This window comes from Mesocricetus auratus, unplaced genomic scaffold, assembly GCF_017639785.1.
Source record: "Mesocricetus auratus isolate SY011 unplaced genomic scaffold, BCM_Maur_2.0 Super-Scaffold_100006, whole genome shotgun sequence".
Classification (NCBI taxonomy): Eukaryota; Metazoa; Chordata; class Mammalia; order Rodentia; family Cricetidae; genus Mesocricetus; species Mesocricetus auratus.
The window spans coordinates 54,158,016-54,181,267 of NW_024429190.1; the positions used below are offsets into that span (position 1 = coordinate 54,158,016).

General features: G+C 43.2%; 1 protein-coding gene across 1 annotated transcript in view; it reads right to left on the minus strand.

Annotated features, from left to right (window-relative positions):
- Positions 1 to 23,252, minus strand: part of Kdr (kinase insert domain receptor) — a 43,997-nt gene that overhangs the window by 13,685 nt on the left and 7,060 nt on the right. Inside the window, exons 4-22 of the mRNA XM_005080774.4 lie at positions 20,656 to 20,786; positions 20,253 to 20,421; positions 19,562 to 19,701; positions 18,717 to 18,894; positions 17,257 to 17,371; positions 17,007 to 17,170; positions 15,103 to 15,259; positions 14,081 to 14,192; positions 13,102 to 13,210; positions 11,956 to 12,297; positions 9,764 to 9,910; positions 8,948 to 9,079; positions 5,980 to 6,086; positions 5,416 to 5,551; positions 4,957 to 5,061; positions 3,352 to 3,465; positions 2,762 to 2,850; positions 2,062 to 2,215; positions 155 to 252 (exon numbers count right to left, since the gene is read on the minus strand). Coding sequence (XP_005080831.1) covers positions 155 to 252; positions 2,062 to 2,215; positions 2,762 to 2,850; positions 3,352 to 3,465; positions 4,957 to 5,061; positions 5,416 to 5,551; positions 5,980 to 6,086; positions 8,948 to 9,079; positions 9,764 to 9,910; positions 11,956 to 12,297; positions 13,102 to 13,210; positions 14,081 to 14,192; positions 15,103 to 15,259; positions 17,007 to 17,170; positions 17,257 to 17,371; positions 18,717 to 18,894; positions 19,562 to 19,701; positions 20,253 to 20,421; positions 20,656 to 20,786 — 2,699 coding nt within the window. The remainder of the gene's footprint in view (positions 1 to 154; positions 253 to 2,061; positions 2,216 to 2,761; positions 2,851 to 3,351; positions 3,466 to 4,956; positions 5,062 to 5,415; positions 5,552 to 5,979; positions 6,087 to 8,947; positions 9,080 to 9,763; positions 9,911 to 11,955; positions 12,298 to 13,101; positions 13,211 to 14,080; positions 14,193 to 15,102; positions 15,260 to 17,006; positions 17,171 to 17,256; positions 17,372 to 18,716; positions 18,895 to 19,561; positions 19,702 to 20,252; positions 20,422 to 20,655; positions 20,787 to 23,252) is intronic.

Genomic DNA, 23,252 nt, shown 5'->3' on the forward strand with positions numbered 1-23,252 from the left:
AGCCACCTTTTATTAGCAGAAGCACAGCCTCCCCGGGGGAACACACTTAAGAATCCTAAAAGTGGTGCATGACTTTCCAAACAGAACAAGCGGATGTCTCATTTCTAAGCCTGTGATCTGAAGAGAAAGCTTCCTCCCCCTTGACCTGTCATACCTTCCTCGATGCCAAGAACTCCATGCCCTTAGCCACTTGGAAACTGTAGCAGATGAGGTGCTCCAAGGTCAGAAAGTCCTTGTACAAGTCCTCAGCAGCTGTGAAGAGGCAAGAGGACACGGTTGAGTATTCCCACCAGTCAGTAGCCCTGCTCTAAGTCAGCCAGAGTGGTAGCTTCAAGACAATTTCAGGAGACAGAAGCAGAGCACCTGCCCATTTGCTAAACCCCAAGTTATTAACCTTCATCTTACTCCTTGGGGAAAAGGGTGCTTTCTCCATTTTATTCAAATTGAGCCACTAAACCCAGAAGGGAGAATAGAGATGAGATCAGTAGAGACTGCAGGAAGAGAAAGAAGACCTTTTAAATTCTACTATCTCAAGCTGTTGTTTTTCCCCAATGAATTCAGAGGGAAAAACAATAGCTCATATTAAGAACTCTAAAAATAAAACAACAATATTGAGGGTCATCAAATCTTTTCTCTCCGGGCTTTTGTCTCCTGGGATAAAGACCAAAGTTCAAACTACAGACTACAATAGATAACTAAAAATACCAGAAAGAGATTTATTTCTCTCACTTTCAAACTTAGGGCATGCAGTAAGCACATTAAGTCTGGCCTGTAGAGGAGACTTTCCTCTAAGACTAGGAGTGAGTGACAACAACATGAAAGAGATGAATTTACGTAAGTTGGTAGTATTTATTACAGCGCAACTGGTAGACATAAACACTGAGCCACTCGTGGGTATTTTGAAATGCTCTCCTAACTTAGATCAGATAAGATATGGCTACTGTCTCTTTCCTGGACACGAGACCAAAGTAAACACAAACTCAGTTGCCATATAGCCTTGTTACTACTAAGAAGGTTAAGACTTCTTCCTCGATGACTTCTAATTCAATATGGCTAGGAACAGTGAAGCCCTCTTCATTTTCCAGATAAATACATAGAGGCAAAGTCCAAGCCTGCAATTCCAAGCCATTTACACCTCAACCCTTACCCATAACTCCTTGTGTTTCTAGCTCACTGGCTACCATGTGTGAGCAAAAGGGTACACGGCCCACTTAGTCGCATACCTTATAACAGCAGGCCTAGATAACTTTCCTATGCCCCTCTAGCCCAAGCCCTAGCCACCAAACACCTATATAGCTTCCAAGAGAAAGAAGTCAGATTAATATCTATCAGTTGGCTTATGGCAGGGGAAGCAGAAGTGGGGTTGGGTTTGTCTAAACTCACACTCCCAAGAGCACCAGGCCTCAGGCATCCCCATCACTTTGACCACACAGCTGTGTCCGCTCCTTCTGATTGAAGCAGACATATAGTGTGTCCTGGAGCTGATTGAAGCATTGGAGGTGAGGCTTAGATCCAGCTCCACCCAAACGTACCACTAAAATATCATCAAGACCATCAAGCATGGCTAAAAGGGGAATGTGAGAAGCCAGTGGGAGTGGAGTGAAAACAGCAGGTATGTCCTAACCCATTTTGGAGAAGGTCAGGTAGAGATAACTGAGGGGCCCTCTGCGTGCTCCTGAATCTCACTGCCTACCGGGTCTGAACCACTTATGGCAATGAAGGCTAGCCAAACATCAAAAAGCTCCCTTCCCCTTTCTGAACATAGCACTCAACCTCAACTGCCAATAAATTCTGATCCAGTATTGAACCAGAGTGTTGAGTTGATTGCTAGTGACAGTTTAGCGCACTGAGTTACCTAGACGTCTCAGGATAACCCTGCTTTGCCTCCCAAGGGAGTTCACTGTCTACTTAGGGATTTCATACTTTAGTTAAGTTTGACCGGATTCTACCTAGGAATTTAGATTTCTTTCATACATGAAACTTCCCCCCATGGCCGAGTATCTTGTCATCGTCTCTTTCTACAGGAGGGTGTGCATTAGGCACAGGCAGCAAGGCAGGTACCTTCTTCTTCCTCTACATCACTGAGGGATTTCTCCTCAACAAATCCAGAGCTGGCAGAGCTCTGACTGCTGGTGATGCTGTCCAAGCGGCGTTTCAAATCCACAGAGAGCTCTCCAACGTAGTCTTTCCCCTGGCGGAACCGTGCCCCTTTGCTCTGGAAAAGAAAGGAATGTGTAAATTCCTCGAATACAGAATGGGTCTCTAATGCATTGCAAGGTCACAAACAGTCGAGATTATTAAAAGCAAACAAGAAAGACAACTCTAGGATTAAAGTCTCTGAGTTGAAATGTGGTGTGAGTTTTAACAGCGTTCCTTCTTTAACACCAAGCTCCTTGTCTTCAGTGTCAAGTGCTAAGGGTTTTGTCTCCAGGACTACTTGGACACACTTCCATTAGTGTCCTCTTTACAGAGGGACATACCCTCACGGAGCCAAATATGACTGAGGTGACAGACTATCTAGAGACAATGCTCCCTCTGCCCTACTCTTTCCATAATCAAATCTAGCACCATCATAATGAGTCAGGAGATTAAAGTCCTAAAAATAAAGTGTGAGAAGCATACAACCCCCAGAAGATAAAAGCGGACATTAAGACAACCAGGGAAACGTGCAAAGAATTGCAACTAAAAGACACATGTGAGTCAATTTACATTTTGCTCTGCTTTCTGTATGACCACGCTCAGGTAGACAACAACGGCATACCTTATAGGGAACAAATTCATTTCTCTTGCCCCGTAAGTAAGTTGATAGGTTTCCAAACTTGCAGAATTCCACAATCACCATGAGAGGCCCTGCAAATAACACAGTGAGTTAAGAAAGGAAAATGCATTTCACGAACAATTCTCACTATGTGTTTAGCATACTGATAAGCCCAAAACAGCCCTAGAAGAAGGCTACATATAACATTTTCCTTGAACAGGGTGGCAGACATTATCTGACACCAATCCTTCCTATTATAATTTTTCTTTTTCAAAAAGATGATTCTACACGAATAATCCAAATATCAGCAATCAGCTCAGATGACTACGGGAGGGGAGGAAAAGGAGATGAGGCGAGTTTCTTTCCTTTCAAGGTCTGGGGGATGTTCCTTTTTCCCATCTAACAAACCGCCTCCCCATGATGAGACCATTCTTTAATTCAAATGATGCTGCAGGATCATTTGATTATAGTGTCCACTACATGTCTATGAATTGTAGTGCATTTAGGGTTCTTCAAAGTATTGCTTCCTTCAAATGCCAATGGAGGGAGAGCTGTGAGTCACACTGGCAGGCAGAGTTGTAGCAGCTACTTACCTCCCGGCTTGGTGCAGGCACCTAGAAGGTTGACCACATTGAGATGGTGGCCAATGTGGATGAGGATCTTGAGTTCAGACATGAGGGCTCGGTGCTCACTGTGTGTGGCTCCCTCTACCAATTCAGAACAAAGACAGAAACTGTTAACTATGGCCATTGCCACTGGAAGATGGGTGCACTTAACCGCACAACTTGCTCTCCGGGTAGAGAGCAGCTATAGCTAACGGAGCAAAGAGTGTGTTCCGAAAAGTCAAATGCAAACTCGGTTTTCTAATGAGAAAGCAAGGCTTTACTTTAAGAAAACCCTGAATGATTGGTATTTAAAGGAATCTAAGGTGAGTTTCTTATAAAGTTGGAAATATATTTGCAGTGGGATCACAGTTAGACTCTCTATACAAAACTGGAATTTTCTATTCAGGCTTAATAGGCTGCTTAGGGCATAATCACTTCAATGACTCCTCATAGGGAAGGGTCCCATACATTAAATATTCTCAGATCTAGAGACCGGTGATTGATTGGGTGGGTAAAGGTGCTTGCCACTGAGCATAACAGCCTTGAGTTCGAACCCTGGGCCCTTAGAACCAACATGGTGGAAAGAGAGAGCTGACTCTTGCAAGTTGTCATCTCTCTCTCTCTCTCTCTCTCTCTCTCTCTCTCTCTCCATTCCTCCATCCCTTCCCCCTCTCCACAAACACACAAACACACACACACACACACACATTCCACCATGCACACACACACATAAATGAATGTGACAAATTTGTTCTGGTCCATACTAATATTCCAATTGATCTGCACCAAATAAATAAGTTAACAGGACCAGCATACAAGCAAAGCTGCTTGCACATGAGCTTAGTGGGGCTAAGACTGCATTTGATGCTGTATGGACAGCTATACTTCTCTCTCACTCACAGCTATGGGCTTCACCTCAGGGCCTGATGACCCATCTTTACACACACACACACCTACCTTCAGCCTAGAGATAGAAAATGCAAATGGAGGAAGAGGGCTTTGAAAGGCACAAGACCTACTGGCAAAGGCCAAGCAGCAGCAGCTCCCTCCATGGAAGCAGGCACAAATGGGGCAGAAACTTTCCCTACATCGCCTTTCCTCACCAGAATATCCAGCCTATAGCTCCATTACTAGCCAAGCAGCAGCAGCTCCCTCCATGGAAGCAGTCACAAATGGGGCAGAAACTTTCCCTACATCGCCTTTCCTCACCAGAATATCCAGACTGTAGCTCCATTACTAGGAAAAGATGCTGATTCTAAAATCCTCTTCTGTCTGCGTAGCTACTCTTACTTTGCAAAACACCTTCACAAACTAAGTGGAGTTCTTTGGCATGTTCTACATGCTACATCATAATACATTGAGATAGTTTCCCCCCCATATAACCAGGACGACTAAACAGAATTGTACAAGTTGATCCTTGCTCCCTGGTCATGTGCCCTTGCATGACACCTTTAAGGAGGGAACTGTTTCCAGTTTGTGCAAAGGCATTAGAAGTCAGGGGCCTTCTGGCCCACCTATGCACAGAACCACCGATGCAAGCCTTATACCATGCTTACTGAGGGAGCCACATCACAATGCCATTTTGATTTTTACCTTTCAACATTTTGACGGCCACTGTTTTGCAAGTTGCTGTCTTGTCAATTCCAAAGGCATCTGCCTCAATCACTTGGCCAAAGGCACCACGGCCAAGAGGCTTCCCTAGAATCAATGATAATGGCAATTACAAAAGTTGATTGTTATGTCACACTATCAGAGGACTCTGTGAAGATTCTAATTGGTTAAGGTGATGTTGTATTCCATTTAGACCCATAGCCCGCTTTACTTTCTCCTTCTGGCTTTTCCCTTCACCCTCCAGAATGTCCTGCTTTGAATGATTGTATGGCTTCCTTACTGCTAGAAGGCTATATGGATGAATACCCAAAGTCAAGAGATAGAATTAATATTTATGAATCAGAATACATCATCTGAATAGACTAAACATGTCATTGTCTTAAAGGAGAGTCAGGTGGACTGCTAAAGCCAAAATCAAGTTAATCCCAGTTGACAACTCACCTAGTTTCAGTCGGTCCCTGGGGAATTCCCATTTGCTAGCATCATAAGGCAATCGTTCACAACGCTCATCCAAAGGCAGTTCGTCTGGATCCATGACAATGGACAAGTAACCCGTCTTCAGTTCCCCTTCATTGGCCTAGAAAGCACAAACCCTTCCACTCACACACAGATCCTGTTGTTTGGTTGTTGTTTTGTATACTTGTTGTTGTTTAATAGGAGATCCATTCATGGTGTCTCATTTTCCAATAAGACTCATGAAGTTTGAGAGAAGTCCTATTATAACCCTACTTTTAGTGCTTCTTTAGTTTCCAAAATGAGTTCAGAATAAAGTTTCTAAATCTTAATTACAGTGGACATTCCAAACCCTTTACCCCTCTAGTGGCTTCCATCAATTAATGCCCATAGTTCAGCCAAAGAAAATGGACAAGAATGCAATTGTATTGAAGTAAAAATGTGTCCATTGAGCCAATAACAATGGGAAGAAGCAGCTGAAAGAAGCCCAGTCAGGTTCCATTAATCACAAAAACCAACATGCAAGGGACAGGACAGACATTATGTTGTTACCCGCTTAACGGTCCGTAGAACGATGACAAGAAGTAGCCAGAAGAACATGGCAATCACCGCAGTGCCCACGAGAATAATGACTTCCAAGTTGGTCTTTTCCTGGGCACCTGGAAGACACACATTTGAGTGATCAGCAACTGGAAGTCCATAGCCTTTGCAGAAGGTGATAAAACTATGACGTGGGAGGCAGGACCTCAGGCTCATCCACTTTCAAGACCTCTACAGTCCAGCAGCCACAGACTCCTTATGTTGGACAGAGTCCCCAGCATCTCAAAGAACATGAAAACAACCGGCAATGAGATTCTCAATGAACTATAGGTGTACAAATGGCTTAAGAGATGCATATAGGATGTGTTTGGCGAGAGACCTCTTTTGAGCAAAAAACAAGTTACTTCTATTTGTGGGTAACACAGTCTGGTTTTGTGCTGATGGACAATGTTTTCTCTTGTGTGGCATGGGAAAGGTGATTGTTTGGAAAACTCTACAAGTAAATAAGGGAATCCCTTTACCAGACAGCTGCTGTGGTCACACACCTACTATGAATTTGTTGCTTTAAATACGTCACCCTCCTTGGCTTTTTCGGTATTCACATTGAGGGAGTACGATTTGAAGGATTAAGCTACTTGTTTGAGAGACACACGAAGTTGGTGGGTTGTTCAAGGGTTATACCAGGTCCATCCAAATAGAGCTGACCAATATTTCACCCTGCCTCTATGTGGCAGAAGTGTGAAAAGGACCAGAGAGAAGAAGGGGATAAAAGGAGAGAGAAAGAGGGGAGAGGGAGGGAGAGAGAGGGAGGGAGGGAGGGAGAGAGAGAGGGAGGGAGAGAGAGACAGAGACAGACAGAGAGAGAGACAGAGAGAGGGAGGGAGGGAGGGAGGGAGAGAGAGAGAGACAGAGACAGACAGAGAGACAGAGACAGAGAGAGGGAGGGAGGGAGGGAGAGAGAGAGGGAGGGAGAGAGAGACAGAGACAGACAGAGAGACAGAGACAGAGAGAGGGAGGGAGAAAGAGAGAGGGAGGGAGAGAGAGAAAGAGAGAGAGAGAAAGAGAGAGAGGGAGGGAGGGAGGGAGGGAGAGAGAGAGAGAGAGAGAAGGAGAGAGAGAGAGAGAGAAGGAGAGAGAGAGAGAGAGAGAGCAAGAGCGCTGGCATAAGGGCACTGATGTGATATGTGAAAGGAGAGGAGAAAGGCAAAGCTAAGCAGGCCACAGAGAGCTGCAGACTGCTCTCCAGAGTGTGTTCCAGGAGAATTACAGGCAGAAGGCTCTTAGCACCAAATGATTAGGAGGGAGGTGATTAGGACACAATTATCACTTGGGGTCTCTGTCTCTCAACTCACACTGTGCAGTATGAGTTGAAATGAGCCGGGAGCTGGCTGGGGGGAGGGCATGGGGGGCCAGAAGCCAGAAGACAAGCAATTAATTAGTTGGTGAAACAAGAGCTACCAGTTGGGAAACAAGCTCTGAGTGCATCTGTAAGTGGATTTGGTTTCTCTGAGGTTCCCAGGGAAAGAATTTTCTATCTGTGTGCAAAGATTTAGAAGCCTATTCACATGACACAGAAGAAAGGTCAAAGGTTCAACTGTCTCTATCAGTTTATGTATGAGTACTCTCATAGTAACATCTGAAAGCTGAACATTTTGCTATTGTTCCCAGGTGAGTCTCCACAATACCCATGCCACTGTGCCCACTTAGGTGGGGTAATAACCTAATGCAGAAGGCTAATGGAGGGAGGTAGAGTTCCAGAGAGAACTGATGGGTGCACCCCCTTGGGATGAGCACTAAGATACGACTGTCTTTGGAGATGATGGAACTACCATGCCATTGGCATCTCCACTTGCAGCTGCAGTTCGTGGAATCCTAACATTCTTACATATGTGAGAACATGATGGTAGCTCTAGATGCAGTATTCGACAACATCAGATTGACAGATTAAAGGGACCAACACCTAGACTTTAGAGTCTGCCACACCTACCTCCCTAACCTCCCTCAGTCATCACCCTGCACATCACTCCTTCAGTCACACAATACAGTTGCATTGTTCTCTTAGTAGGTTACAAAAGAAAAAAGAGGACTCAGGCATGCTCTTCATAAGTTGAAATATTCTGTCATAGGATGCTGGCTGAGAAAAAAGCAGTTTTCACATCAATCCTGCACACATACGTGTATACATACGTGTACACACACGCACACACACACACACACGGCAGAAGGAAAGAGGTTTCCTTTCATTTTTCAATAATAACCCTCAATTTCCCACGTCACAAAAGCAATCATCTATTGTTTATGAGTGAATCTTGTCTCAGCTCTAGTGAAAATTCTGAACCCTTGTCACTAATTGAATAGCAATGTCACCACCAAATCTAATTTTTCCCAAGTAGATATCTTTAAGTTAACTTGGCCATTCAAACAAACTGAGAACAAGGGACAGGAGGCTATTCATTGCTCCTGGCTAAAAGCTTTCTCACAGTGAGAGCCGCGTGGATAGAAAATGTGGTACAGGCTGACGCACACCTCCAATTTTGCTTTCTGGTTAAAAGAACACAAACCCATTGAAGACAGAGTGTGAAGAACAGGTGGAGAATCTCCAACTCAGAACTCCCAGAGGACCAAGATCAGAAATTTTGTGAGTGCTAGTCCCTTACGTCAAGTGACAAGGCACAGTCAAATGGCAGATGCACTGAAAATACTATGTAAAATTACCTTCTGGCCATGTGTATAACGTTTACATGACACCTAAATGGGTTTCATGCTTGTATGTAGGTCCCCTCCGCAAAATATCTATTAAACATATGAAAAATTGTACAACCTAGGCTATACGTGTTCCTAAATATTTTAGATATGAGCCACTTAACCACCATGAAGAGCATAGTCACCTACATGCCACCCTACTCAAAGTATTTGAGTCAATGAACAACTCAGACTAATCCCAAAACATCATCTGTTGGGTCTATGACATCCCACTGACCTTCTATTATGAAAAGTGTCTCTGCTCTTACACATCCAAGGACATTGCAGGCTTGACAAGTGTAGAGGCCTTCATCCTCCTTCCTCACCCTTCGGATAGTGAGGTTCCGGTTCCCATCTTTCAGTACGATGCCTAAAAGAGGACGGAATTGATTGTTTTGTTTCTGATGATGCGATCTGTGCTTGATAAAGACAATTTTTAGAGTACTTGCTGCTGCCCTTCATCTCTGACTATTATTCAACTCTAAAGAGGTGTATGGGATTGACTCCTGTCTTCCATGGGATCCTCATATGAAATCAACAGGGCTCCAAATATGCTGTTTCTGGTTCTGAATGAGCCAGATAGACCCTTTACCCAAATACCATTTTGTGTGTTTGTGTGTACATGTGTGAGTGTTGGGGGGGGCATGTGCATAGAGGCCAGAGGTCAATGTTGGGTATCTTCTTTATTATTTTCTACCTTCTTTTTTTGAGACAGGGTCTCTCCCTAAATTTGGAACTCAATGATTAGCTAGACAGGCTGGCAAATGGGCTCCAAGGATGCAGTTATTTTCCACCCTGCCTTCCACACACACACCCTGCCCCTTAGCACTGGTATTACAGAAGGATGCTGAGTCTAGTTTCCTATATGGGTTTTAGGGATGTGAATGCAGGTCCTCAAGCTTGTGTGGTAAACATTTCTCTGACTGAGCTGTCTCCCCAGTCCCATAAATACTGCTTTCTGTCAACTTTGAAACAAACCAAGAAATGAGAGCAGTCTTACACAGCATCCTTGAAAAAAATTCTACCACTGGAGAAATAGACAAGTTTCACTCACCTGAATCTTCCACGAGTGTCTCATTGTCTTTGAACCACGTAATGAGTGGAGTAGGGTTTCCAGATGCTGGGCAAGCAACTTCAATGGTTTCGCCAATCGTTGTCGTCTGATTCTCTAGGTTGCCCGTGATCATGGGTGCCATACGCTCTATGAACATTAAAAGGAATCCATAGAGCCCATGCTTCCAACTATGAGAACACCATTAGTGTCCTGTGCCTATTGAACAGCCTAAACTTAAGAAGCAGTGGCCCGTTGATGAAGCGAGCTGAAACTGCCCAGATAGCGACCATTGCTGGAGGAGTGAAATATAATAAAGAAGTGCAGTTCTGACAGGCCATGACAGCCTTTAAATGTTCAAAATAACCACCCCACATGCAAATCACAATTCAGGAATCTTTGGGGAGTATTTTCATATTATATGTTTCTTCCCCCCTACAATCACACAAGGATTTCCCCAAGGGAAACTCCTCAGCAAGGTTGTAGCCACTAAGAGCACATGTTTTCACTTGGGAAGGGCAAAACTTCAGCACAAGTACCTAAGGAGTGACTTATATTTATTGGATGACTTTGCATCATTTCTAATATTTACTATCAGTCATATATGATGAAAGCCAGTCCATTAGCCCTATTTTTAGGTGAAGTGATTGCAGTTCGGGGATCTAGGTATCTCACCCAAAGCCCTGTAACTAAGTAAACAGTTCTGTTAATAATAGAATTTTGTGAGCCTGAAAATCCAGTGTATTTTCCACTAAAACCCAAACAACAAACAACAATATCGTATGAAAAGTCAAGGACCCATGGGCATTTGTTTACATGCACAGCAAGACAGGAGCTTTGCCCTCCTCCTGTAAGTCATCCGACTGCTGTGGAAAGATCTTATCCAAATCAAAGGAGCATCAAAAAGAATTACATTGAAAGAATCTACTTCAACACTTAGCAAAATGTGATCATCTTCTAGAGTGCATTACATCAGAGTTTAAACAAATGTCCTGGGCTCTGATCTGTTTCTAAGAATAGGCTTTGGTAAACAGAACAAGTATTCTTATAGCAGCACACCTACTGACTGTAATCCTGCACTTCCTGGTCATGGTTAAGCCAAGAGCCTCCTTCACATTTCTTTCTAAAGTCTTCCACAGCTGGACCAGTCACTAATGTCACATAATGTAACTGGTCCTATGCGCCATCGGTGTGATTTCCAGGGTCTTGGGAATGACTTGACTCAAAAACAGCTTTCCTTATGTCCCCAAGTCTTCATAACATAAAGTATTACACTGGTGTCTATTTGGAGGGACCTTCAGAAATAAGCCAAAGCACTCAACAAAATGATGTTGGTATAAAATTTTGATGTAGGTACATTAAGTTTCTCTGCTTTGCACTATAAAAGGGAGAAGAACCTTGAAGTGCACAGCAACGAAAGGAGGAAATGAAAGGAAAGGGAAGAAAGGGAAGCCCCTAAGTTCACCTGATCTCCTCAGAGACTGAACGAGATTGTTCAGGTTCTGTGTAAAGTACAAAGTTAGACAAAACATAGAGTACATCCCCATAGGGAATGCAAAAGGCTTTCTAATCAAAGATTTATGTTACTGAACTTCAGCTACCCTAGACCACGTGGGATACCACATAAGTACAGGCAACGAGTGTAGCACGCTTTCCATAGAATCTTCTAGATCTTAAACTCACCCCTTCATCACACTGTTTGTGAAGCAGGTATCACACTGAGCACCTAGTATATGCCACTGTGTTCTACAGTTAAAGCTACAACCTAGTATATGCCACTGTGTTCTATGGCTAAAGTTTCAGTAAGCAAGTCCTGATAAATTGGAGGCCTCACAATGCGTTTGCTTGTCATCTCATCCTGTCCATCCTTCTAGGTCCACATTATGAGTTTCTGGCACTCTTTGCTCACAGCATTACACAAACATTCTGATTTAAATCATTGAATGTCCAAAGATGCCAGAGGAACTTCCTGGATCAAGCTAATCCCTTGCAGTGACTTCATCCATCATAAAGGTTACGAAGAGCGGAGCTGTCTTCTAATTTTAATGCATCGCCTCAGCACTATTAGCTTTATTCTGCTTCTAGGGATGAACTAGCCTACTACGAAAGCTACCAGAGTCCTGTACTATTGGCACAGCATCCCAACACACTGCTTTCAAAGCATTGCAACTCATCACCCAGAAATGCCTCCATACCTAGGATGACGAGCTGTTTGACTAGGCAATGTCTTTTCTTGGTCTTCCTGTCTTGAGCAGAGCAGACATAGTCTCCTTGGTCCTGCAGGGATGCATTCTGGAATGCTGCAATCAAGACGTCACTTGTGCTATTTGAAAACAAGGTGGCATTCAGTTTCCAAAGAGCATCCAAATTCTTGCACACTGGCGTGAGTGGTTCACCCATGTGGACTGATGTTGCCTGTGAGCCAAGCTTGTACCAAGTGAGATTCTCAAATATATTTCTATCAGCAATGCACAAGAGAGACACACTCTCCTGCTCGGTTGGCTGGGTAGTGGGTTGCACAGCAATTTCCGGACCCCCTGAAATGCAAAGCCATAGTTAGAGGATGGTGACTTGAGTTGGTGCATGACACCACTGTTTTCTTGTTACTGTGAAGAACTTAGAGACAGGTCTTGCCATCCCCAGACATTACTACAAGGACAAAGCCAAGCAAAACAATTCATTCCCCAAAATTCAACATTTGGAAATGTGAATTAATTTTTCCCAAGTATTTACTGCACTCCACTTTGAGTTCTGGACATGGTTTTCAAATTGAAAAAATAAAAACCCAAAGCAAAGCATTTATAATCATCATGTAGACACTTTAACAATGCCTTCTTGTTAATGCATGACAGTAAAACTACATTTAACTCAAGTAATTATCTCAGGATGAAATATTTGAGCCAGTACAGTCAGCTCAAGTTTACACACCAAACCAGGCTGCATAGACAAAATCAGGAGCTTTGGAAGGCACAGTACGTGTGCTCATGCCATTCCTCTCCCTCCAAAAGCCTCAGCCTCATTGCTGCTCTATAACAATCCACAGATAACATCATGAACCCCAGCGAGTCATGAGTCACACTAACTGGTGAGCAAGACAAGTCACACACAAGCTGGGGGCTTACAGCTTGTAAAAGCATTCTCAGACCAGTGGCAGCGCATGAACACTCATGCAAGCCCAGGGACTACCTGAGCAGTTTTAACTTCTGTTACCTTCAAGTCCTAACTGCACACCACACTACTCACACAAACCACAAGGACAACAGAGGACCTCACAGTTTAGCATGCACATTCTAAGGGACAGAGCCCCCTCCCCACACACACCCTCCAGAGAGTTTACTCACTGATCACATGGAAGGAAATCACTCTTTCGCCTTGTCCAGCTTTGTTGACAGCTTCACATTTGTACAACGCTGACACATTGGCAGCTTGGATGACCAGAGTACTTACAGTCTGTGAACACACAAGTCACAGGGCATGAACAATGCAGGCTGAGTACACACACTCACTCACACAAACACACACACACACGCACACGCACACACGCATGCACACACGTACACACACACACACAGCCTGAGACTAAATTCATCAGCCCCCACACCTGCTAAAACCTGCCTTTGCTATTCACACTACACGTTGCCCACCTTCCAAAGTAAACAGCTCTAACTTGGCAGTTGTACCTGGGATGCAGACATGCTTTGGAAATCCTTAAGGATTTTCTTTAATGGGTATTCTGCACACTTTTCATTTTTCATGTGCTCAGAATCAGAATTCCCTTTTGACAGGTGTATACACTGAATGGCATTGAATGATTTGCTTCTCTTCAATGAACTGTTAGTAAGCTATGTGTTTTTTCTTCTCTTTTTAAGTTAATAGGTATTAATTGTACAAAACAACAGGCTTCATTATGACATTTTTTACTTAATACACTTAGATTATATTCTTTCCCAATTACCCTATCTGTTCCCCCCTTCTCTTCCCAAGTAGCCCTCTCTATCTGTCTTTTTCAATCAATTTATATGAGAGAAAAACATATTTGCACCTCTAAGTCTGGCTTACTTTAACACAATGATCCGTTTTTCTGCAAATAGCAACCATTTGTTCTTCTTTAAAGATGAAGGCACCTACGTGTGTGTGTGTATGTGTAAAGCTCACACTTTCTTTATCTACCTAGGCTGATTTTATAGCTTAGCTATTATGGATGGTATCACACAGACTCTTTGATTAATAACCTCCAATATACCTTTATATGTTATTGTATGTCTTCTATGCATAAGTGAGAACTAGAAAGATATTCAAAATCAAGAACTTCAGACTCACTTTATTTTTTCCTTCAATTAGGGCATATTGGTTTTTGGTGACTTCGATCTTATTTCCCCCCTGGAAATCCTCCACGTGTCTCCATTCTTTGCAAGTATATGGGTTTGTTTGGCTGTACAACGGAGAAAGCATAGCATGTCATGATTTGACTTCTCTTTCATTCGAATCAATAGGACAGGAAAGGGTCAGACCTTGGCTATCAGACTCTCAGTGATAACTTTCAAGACAGGCTAACACTTCACAGGACTTGGCGCCAATTAAAAATAGATGTCAACAACAGTGGAACGGTCCAAGGTGGTTGACTGAGGATACAGGAGGGAAGCAGCTATTCTGGGAACACATCTCCATTCATAAATTGGATCGACAAGACAATTCAAGTTAATTCAGTTCAAAGGAAGGTAAGGAAACATTGAAAGCTACTGGGCTTCTCAAAGTCATCTCTCTGGGACTGTGGCTTTTGTTTAGGAAATGACCAGCAGCTGAGGGAGAAACCAGTGTTTGCTATTTCAAAAACAACAACAGGAAATGGGATGCTTGGGATGGTAGGTTGAAGGTGGTGGCTGTTGTTTTCCCTAAGGATGTCTGCGCTTGTGGTCGAACTTGATAAGCTGGACCTAAGGCTCTTGAGGCCTGGGCTAGGTTTATCACTGCCTCCCATCCATCAGCACTTCCTCTGAGAGATGAACCTTCCCATAGATAAAGAGGAGCAATGTGGTACTCTCCAGCTCACAGATAGGAGGAGATTCAAAGACTGGCAATTAGCAAACTAAGCAAACAGTGCTCATTTGGAGAGGTGGACATCAGGGCTAACTAAGAAGAACGCTGACTCTCACAGTGGGATGCCCCAACCTAGGGCGTCTGTTAAAACTCAAGCCACAGAGGAAAAAAGGAGAGTTCAAGTACCATTCAAAGGGTAACATCTTTAGAGATAGCCTTGTAGGTTTAGATGGAATCATGGCATTGTCAATTGGCAAGAAGGAATACAAGATGGGAAGCAAATCAGAACGCACAGCTCTGCTCACCTGGGCTTGTAGGAGCATGCTTCTTCTAGCTGCCAGTACCAGCGGATGTGGTGCAGGGGAGGGTTAGCATAGACTGTGCATGTCAATGTCTGCATGGTACCATACTGGTAGAAATCCATGGGAGAAATCAAGGCTTTCTCACCGATCTGGGGTGGGACTGGACACAGAAAAGACAGTCTGTGAATTGTTTGATTGCTATGAGGAACAAGGAGAGGATTTCAGTCACCAGATCTGCCCTTCGTACTCAGATGGTTTCACCTCTGCTTGCTTTCCCAAAGGAACAGCTAGACTTGGAACCTGGATTCTCATGCTATCATAAAACTGAAAACCAGTAAGCTGAGTGACTTTAAGCTAACTCCACACGCCCATGCCTCACTCACTCACTCTACATTAAAAATGTTCTTGTTCATGTCCTCCAGCCTCGCAAGAAATAGAGTGGGAAGCTACAGAGAGACAATCATTGAGCCAACACAGCAAATGTATTTCTTGTGCACTCGGTCTTGTTGAGGTTCTTCCCAATGAGTTTCAGTCCTCATAACTGTGGCTATGGCCCTCACTCTACACATGAGGAGAAACAAGGCAAACATTAAAAGACTTGTCCAAGGCCATCAGTTAATATGTGGCAAAATCCAGGACAAAGGTAGACATTCCAGCTTCTGAACAGAAGCCAGACTTCACATTTTTGTTTATTGCACACGGTGAGGGAAACGTTAAGGTTCACTGTATGTGGTGACTACATGAAGCAGAGTGATGGGGATGCTCACTGTCTCTCTGTCTTTGTGGTCCAGTCATTTTCTTCTAACTGTGTGTATCACCCTTTGTGGTCCAGTCATTTTCTTCTAACTGTGTGTATCACCCTTTGTGGTCCAGTCATTTTCTTCTAACTGTGTGTATCACCCTTGTCTTCCTCCCCTCTCTTGAATCCCCTTTGCCCATGCTGCTTCTAAGCAACCATCCCAAAAGCGGTTATCTTTAAAACACTCCCTAAAGAAAAAGGAAATGAAGCCATGCTCAGCAGACACACAGAGGAGGATCAAGACATGTGGGAAGCACATTGCTGTTGTGAGACAAGATCTTGACGTTTTAATGTGTGGTGCCAGTAGGGAGCATGAAGAATTACACTAGAAGCATTTCTCCAACTGCGTTTGGAGCAAAATATTAATGCAGTCACTGAGGGAGGAAAAGTGCTCTAGTCAAATAAGTTAGTTAAATCCCTGTCTCTCTCATTGAAGAGCAATATTCGTTAGCATAGTGAAGATTCTAAGAAGTCCTATAAGGAAAAAAAAAAACAAGTTGGCAGTAATGGTGGTACTTCTACACTCACTTAATCATAACACCTTCCTGCCCCCACCCCAAATAACTATAACGTTCACTTTGGGAATGTAAGTTTAAATCCTCCTTAAGTCAAAAACTTAGAATCTTTCCTGGACAGACTCAGGATATGTCCCCTGAGTGGACAGCAAGTCAGCCAATGGCGTTAGTCTCCACAGGGTTCCTGTGTGGAGTTCTGCCATGTGTCTGGAGTGAAGAAGATAAAGCTTCAGACTAAAATGCCACACATAACACAAGGAGAGTCTACCAAATCTTCACTCGATGTGTAGTTCTGTGGACAGGAGCAATGTGAGCTCACAAACCTTAGAGTGACCCCAAAGGCCACCTTGCATGTGACCGCCAACAGCACATTTATATGACTTGTCAAGGAAGCATGCCCAGAATATCCCATCATACTACATCTCATTTCAGATTCACCTTCCTGGGTCATTTTTCATTTTTTAAGCATTGGCCCAATTAATGATGTGGGTGATGCAACAGGAAACAGAAGAAGGATGCCTAGGGAATGTAGGAAGATTCATTCTCTCTCTTCCTAGTAAATTTTAGGCAGAGGAGGCATTGAATGAACTCACCATTCACGACCAGGGAAACCACATGGCTCTGTTTCTCCATTGAAATGGGATTGGTGAGGACGATTGTGTAGTTTCCTGCATCTCGTTCACTCACTTCCATGATTATGAGTTCATCGCCCACTATCATTGTGTAATTGGACTCAATGGGTCTTCCATTTCTGTACCTGAGGAAGTCAGTCCCAGGAATCAGTACAACGGGAGGATTTTATCTCACGCAGACCAATGCTTTGCTTTGCTTTTCAGTAGTTACCATTTGATATCAGGAGCCGGGTAACTCAGGTGCTTGACAGGGATTCGGACTGGGCTGCCCACCCTTGCTTCCACCAAAGATTCCATACTGCTATCAAAAGCAATAAAAGGTTTTGCTAGAAGAAAACAAAAGCAATGGTTCTCATGAATGCCAGTTTACTGAAAATGCCCTTTTGGTTTGGATTTTTAGTCAAGTGAAAAGTTAGATGGTGGGGTACAGGTATAAACTGCCATTCTGAGGGTCTCCACACTGTTTATAGCAGCCACATTCCAGCTCCCCTCTTGCCTTTGTCAGAGTCCTCTCCTCACTATGCTCTCTCCCACGAGCCTTATACTTCCATCCTTCCACACAGCCTTCTCTAAGTCCCCCACGGACCAGCAGGCACACCTTACCCTCTTCTCCCATAACGCCCGCTACTATACTCCAGCTGTTGGCTGTCACAACACTCCCTCCTCAGACCTCTCTCTTTCTCTGCCTCCTCTTCTATCCAATCTCAGATTTAAAGCATCTGTCATATACAAAAACTTTCGACCCCTGCCCTGACTTCTCTGAGTTCCAAGTTTACGTATCAAACATCTGGATGTTTAATGGGCATCTCCAAAGGAACTCACTCAATGCTGTTCTCCAAATCCCATCCCACCTGGCCCCCTTCACTTAGTATCACCAGTTCCACTACTTGTGTTAAAGCTCAGGCCATCTCTTTATGCTAAAGCCGTTACCACAGTCAACACATCGGCCAGCAAGTCTAGTTGACTATGCCTTCAAAATAGATCCAGGTCCTCATGTCTTCTACTTCCTCCACAGATACCCCTGTCCAAGTCCTCTTGCCGTCTCTCACCTGGATTTGAACAATCAGCCCCTAACAGTTCTTCCCTCTTCTGCCTTTACTTCCTTAAAGTAACACAGTGGTAGATCACTTGCCTAACATGCGCAAGATCCTGACATCACAAAACAAACTATTCCACGTAAGCTGCGAAGTAACCCTGTAAAAGTATAAGCTAGAGCTGTAGCAAAAATAAATTATCTAAACTGAGACAGCTTTGTAAAAGAGGGCATAATTGAGAATTTGGGTGATTTACCTAAAGCCACAGAAAAAGCAACTGAATCTGGGTTTCCCCAATTTGAGGGGCGCTTGCTTCTTTAAATAAGCCCTTAGCCTCCCTTACTGAAATCTTTAACAGCATACCATCACACATACTAGAACTCTACTTCTAATAGTAATTATAATCCCAGAAACTGCTCTAACAAATAATGCCTAGTGAGCACTTACCATGTGTCATTTCAAAGTTGAGGTTTTGAACACAAGTCCCTGACTCCAAAGTTAAGCTGTTGACCTCTAGGTCTTGTGTCCTCATTAACAAGAACTTAAAAGTATCTTGCAATAAACAAGGTAACCTAAATTGATGTAAGTCATCTCACTCTCCCAGGCACAGTATATTAGCAAGAAAATGGTCGCTTACTATGAATTTGGACATATGTGCTGTTTCTCTTGGTCATTCGCCCACTAAACGCTGTGCAGATGTATAGTCCTTGGTCATTCCGTGTCACACTGTCGATTATCAAGGTGCTCAAAAATTTCTTTGTCACGGTTCCAGGAAGGGGTTTCAGGTCCCGGTTTATAATCTTCTTATGCTGATGCTGAGAAACAAAAAGATTGTAGTGAATGTTCACAGCCCAGCTGAACACTAACCATCCAATAGCTCCTAGAGACCCACAGAATCAAGTCCTGTCCCTTGATGAGAACTAATACTAATAACTGAGACTTTAAACACCACACCGACAACATATACATTGGGATTCAGGATAATTGAGTAGACATTGAAATACTTGGAACTGAGGAGGAACTTTGAAGACTTTAGCTAATGAGAATGAGATGTGTGGAGTGTAGATACAAATACAATTGTTTAAAGAGAAATGTAACTCAGATCACCTCTTAAAGGGAAAAACAGATCAAGGGCTTCAGAGAACAGAGAAATAATGCAATGTCAAAAGATTAATAATCTAGTGGAGACGAATATGCACAGATCAACTGCAGCAGGGTGGGTTGAGTTTTCTAGCAAGGTATCTTTTCATGGTTCCTATATATTCTGCCATACTCCTATAATACAGTGTGGGTGCACTGGTGTGTGTGTGTGTGTGTGTGTGTGTGAGAGAGAGAGAGAGAGAGAGAGAGAGAGAGAGAGAGAGATGTTTTAAAGCCTTTATAATTTATCTGACCAGAGGGAACCCTATATCTCTTAAGCAAACCTCATTAGGGCTTATTATCAAAGAATTTGGAGGCCTGGCTCTGAGCTGTTTGTGTTACCTTTGAAGAAGGGAACTGCCAGTTGATATCAAGTCCCACGTTGAGCTCAGTTCTTGCTGTACAGTTTAAGACAAGCTTCTCTCCCGCAGATAGCTCGACTCTATGAGGGGGGCTCAGGGTCACATCATAAATCCTATATCCTGGAGCAAGTAAATGATAAAAACAGAAAGTAAGATGGAAAAGACATCCAGAACTTGGAGCACATCTTTTAAAGTGGTGCGAAGTGTGTGACGTCGCTTCTTTTGGGGAGGACTCACTGCTTCTTGATGGCTTTTAGGGAAAAGGGTTTATGGTGATTTATAAATCACTATCTTCAGCGTTTTCAAAAATATTGTAACCTGGTGAATAATAAGACCTAGGCTAACGGGGCCACTTGAGTAAATTGCTGAACTTTCCATAAGATACAATTAAAAGAACTGGTGCCAAGCGGTGATCTGAATATTGCATTTTTCATAACATGAGCTCTTGTGGTGACACTTTTTTATTCTTGGTCTTGCCCCCACCCCCATTGCAATGGTTTGTCTGATAGAGAAGAGCATCTATAAGGAATTGACCAGCCCCATATCCTGAGCTAATATCTTTTTCCACACCCCTTGACCTTCACCCTACACCTTCCTCTCCAGGATCTTCATCTAGAAAGCCACTCTTCATTAGATGGTATTAATGGCACAGAAAGAAAACAGCCACTTACCTACAACCACAACTATGTACATGATAGACTGGTAGGTTTCATCATTGATCTTTGCCTCGCAGAAGACCATGCCGGCATAGCTGATCATGTAACTGGGGATAGTAAAGCCTTTCTCACTGTCCCAGGAGATTCTGTTTCCATCCGGAACAAACCTCTTTTCTGGATATCTCTAGATAGCAACAAGAAACAGTGACTATTTAACATGGTGCTGTTGGAACTTGATGACCCCTGAAGGCTACATCTTACTTTAAGAACATAGGTTGGTTTTATTTATTGTGCTGCTGGCTCTCCCTAAGGACCTATACAGTTCACTACTGACATGCTATTGGAAGCAGGAAGTGCATCTGCAAAGAGGCTTACAGCCCTGGAAACTTAGGAAGTGACTAGAAAAGAGGCAACTCACTGCACAGAGTGACACGTTGAGGCTTGAAATTGACCCTCGGCACGGAATCACCACAGTTTTGTTCTTATTCTCGGTGATGTACACAATGTCATGCTGATCACTCACAGAGGCGATGAATGGTGACCTATAATCTGGAAGAAAAGTGAAGTCTCCCAGTGAGCTATTAGCAGGACAGTTGGTATTCTTAGGTCCATGAACCCTAACTGAATGAGTGAATGATTGTCATTGACAACTTTCATGAGCAAAGATGCCCATAGGTTAATCTGCATGTAGATAATGGCTCCAAAGGTATGGACAAGGAAGGGAGAGAAGCACACACACACACACACATACACACACACACTCTCTCTCTCACTCACACACACTCACACACTCTCACTCAAACACACAGAGACAGAGAGAGAGAGACAAACACACACACACACACACACACACACACACACAGAGAGACAGAAAGAGAGAGAGAATCTGAATGAAAACTCCAAAAATGAGCTTAATTTCTCCACATGGAACATTAACAAGTAGAATCTATTTTAGATTCTACACTTTAATAAAATATTATTATTTTATGAAATAAACATTTTAAATTTGATTCCATACACTGAAACGTTGAGTTTTACGATGCTAAATATTCATTTCCTTCAGTAGGCAAATAATATAAATGCCCTGAAAAGAAACTGAAATCTTTAAACTAAGAGCAAACAATTAGATGATTCAGTAATTCAAGAGAAAGATTTCTATAATACCTTAAGACTGTGAGCACTGAAGATAAGACTCTTTATGCAATGATGTTTAATAGCCACTACATCCAGTTCAAGATTTAAGACTTATTAATATATCTCTGACAATGAATATTTGGAAAGCCATAATGCCAAAAAGATTGAGCCAAAAGACAGAGTCATTTTGATATCCTTCAGAGAGTATTCACACAGCATTAATACATGACTGGGGATTTACTCCATTCCCCAGAGACAGAGGACATGGTCTGGAGTCACCACTTGAAATCTCAGAGATAACATCCCAGCACCTACCCCCCACCCACCCCACACAAATCTGACCAAGACTTTCCAGAGGTGAAGAAAGAGTTAATGAAGCCAAAGGGAAGAAGAGTAGCTAATTCCATTCAACAGCAAAAATCTGATTTCCTCCCCAGCTGGAAAGCATAGAAATGCAGCTAGCTTCGCCCCCCACATGCCATAGCCATTATCTTATGAGGCCAAGGCCAGCTTCCTGGCTCCATCCACTGCTAGATGGGTCAGAGGACAGAGGAAGTGAGGTGGGGACCAGAGGGGGACATTAAGGACCTACCCATAGGGAATAATGCATTCAAAGCTTTCTTTCCTGTTATTCAACTTCATGACCAAACTCATGGATAATTCAGCTTAGAATGCTAAACTGAGGCAGGAGCAGAATTTCATGATGTATCCAAAGGCACCAAGTATACCGGCAAACAGTGCTAGAGACCACCGCTTGTTGCTATTGCCTACCTCCACGCACATGTTAATGGACTATTATTACACAACTTGCTTCATTCAGAGCCTGGAGAAGCTAAATTAACCTCTTGACTTAAGACTAAAATTATTTGGTAAATCGGTTCTATCTCAGTATCCCTAAAGAGGAAATAAACAAAGGAGCATTAAACAACCACACATCCTCTCAAAATAAAATATTTATTGTAACTCAAGAAACGACTTTTTACATGTCTCCAGGTTTCCTGACTCAGGGAGAAGGAAGTAACGAGATATTGTGGGAGAGGCTCATCTTGTAGCATTTCCAGACAGGCTGAGAGCAGGAAATCCTTGCAATCTTCTGAGAGAGCCACATCTCCCAAGACTGCCAGATCAAAAGGAGCCAGACATTCCCCAAGGTCTGCTTCCCTCGGCTCTGCAGAGTGAGGAGGAGGGCACAGACCTCCATCTTAGACTTTGCTTACCCTGGGCGAAAAGAATGCCCAAACTACTGAGCAGCCCCAGAGTACCGCGTGTCATTTTGACAGCCTTCCATAGACTATCCCTACTGAAATAGAAGGTCACATCTGTAAGGGTGCTGTCCTGATAAAGAGCCTTTCTGTCTGTTAATAGTGACTTCCAGAAAAAAATCCATCCTTCTCAGAAAGAAATGCAGCACAGTATGCCCATGTCAAATATAATGCAACCCAGACTTGGAGAGATGGTCCAGCAGTTGGGAGCACTGGCTGCTCCTGCAGAGCATTTACACTCAATTCCCATCATCCCAAGGTGGCTCAGAGCCATATGTAACTCCAGTTCCCATGGGGGTCTAATGCCCTCTTTTGAGTACACAGTACACATACATACATGCAAAACTCTCATTCACAAAAATAAAAACAAATAAATCTCTCTATATAATGCAACCTTTACATTCCTGAGAAGTGCATGATATTACAGGCGTCTCATAAGTGAAGACGGGTTTTTCACAAGAAAAGGTGGTGTGCCGTTTTTAAAATATAAAAGAGATCATAATTCATGCTCTAAATATCAAATACATGTTGCATGGTACTCTTTATTACAAAGATGCTAAGTTACACACCTTGCTTACAGAGCTAAAGTAACCCTTTGATGTGAGACAAAAGCTAAGCT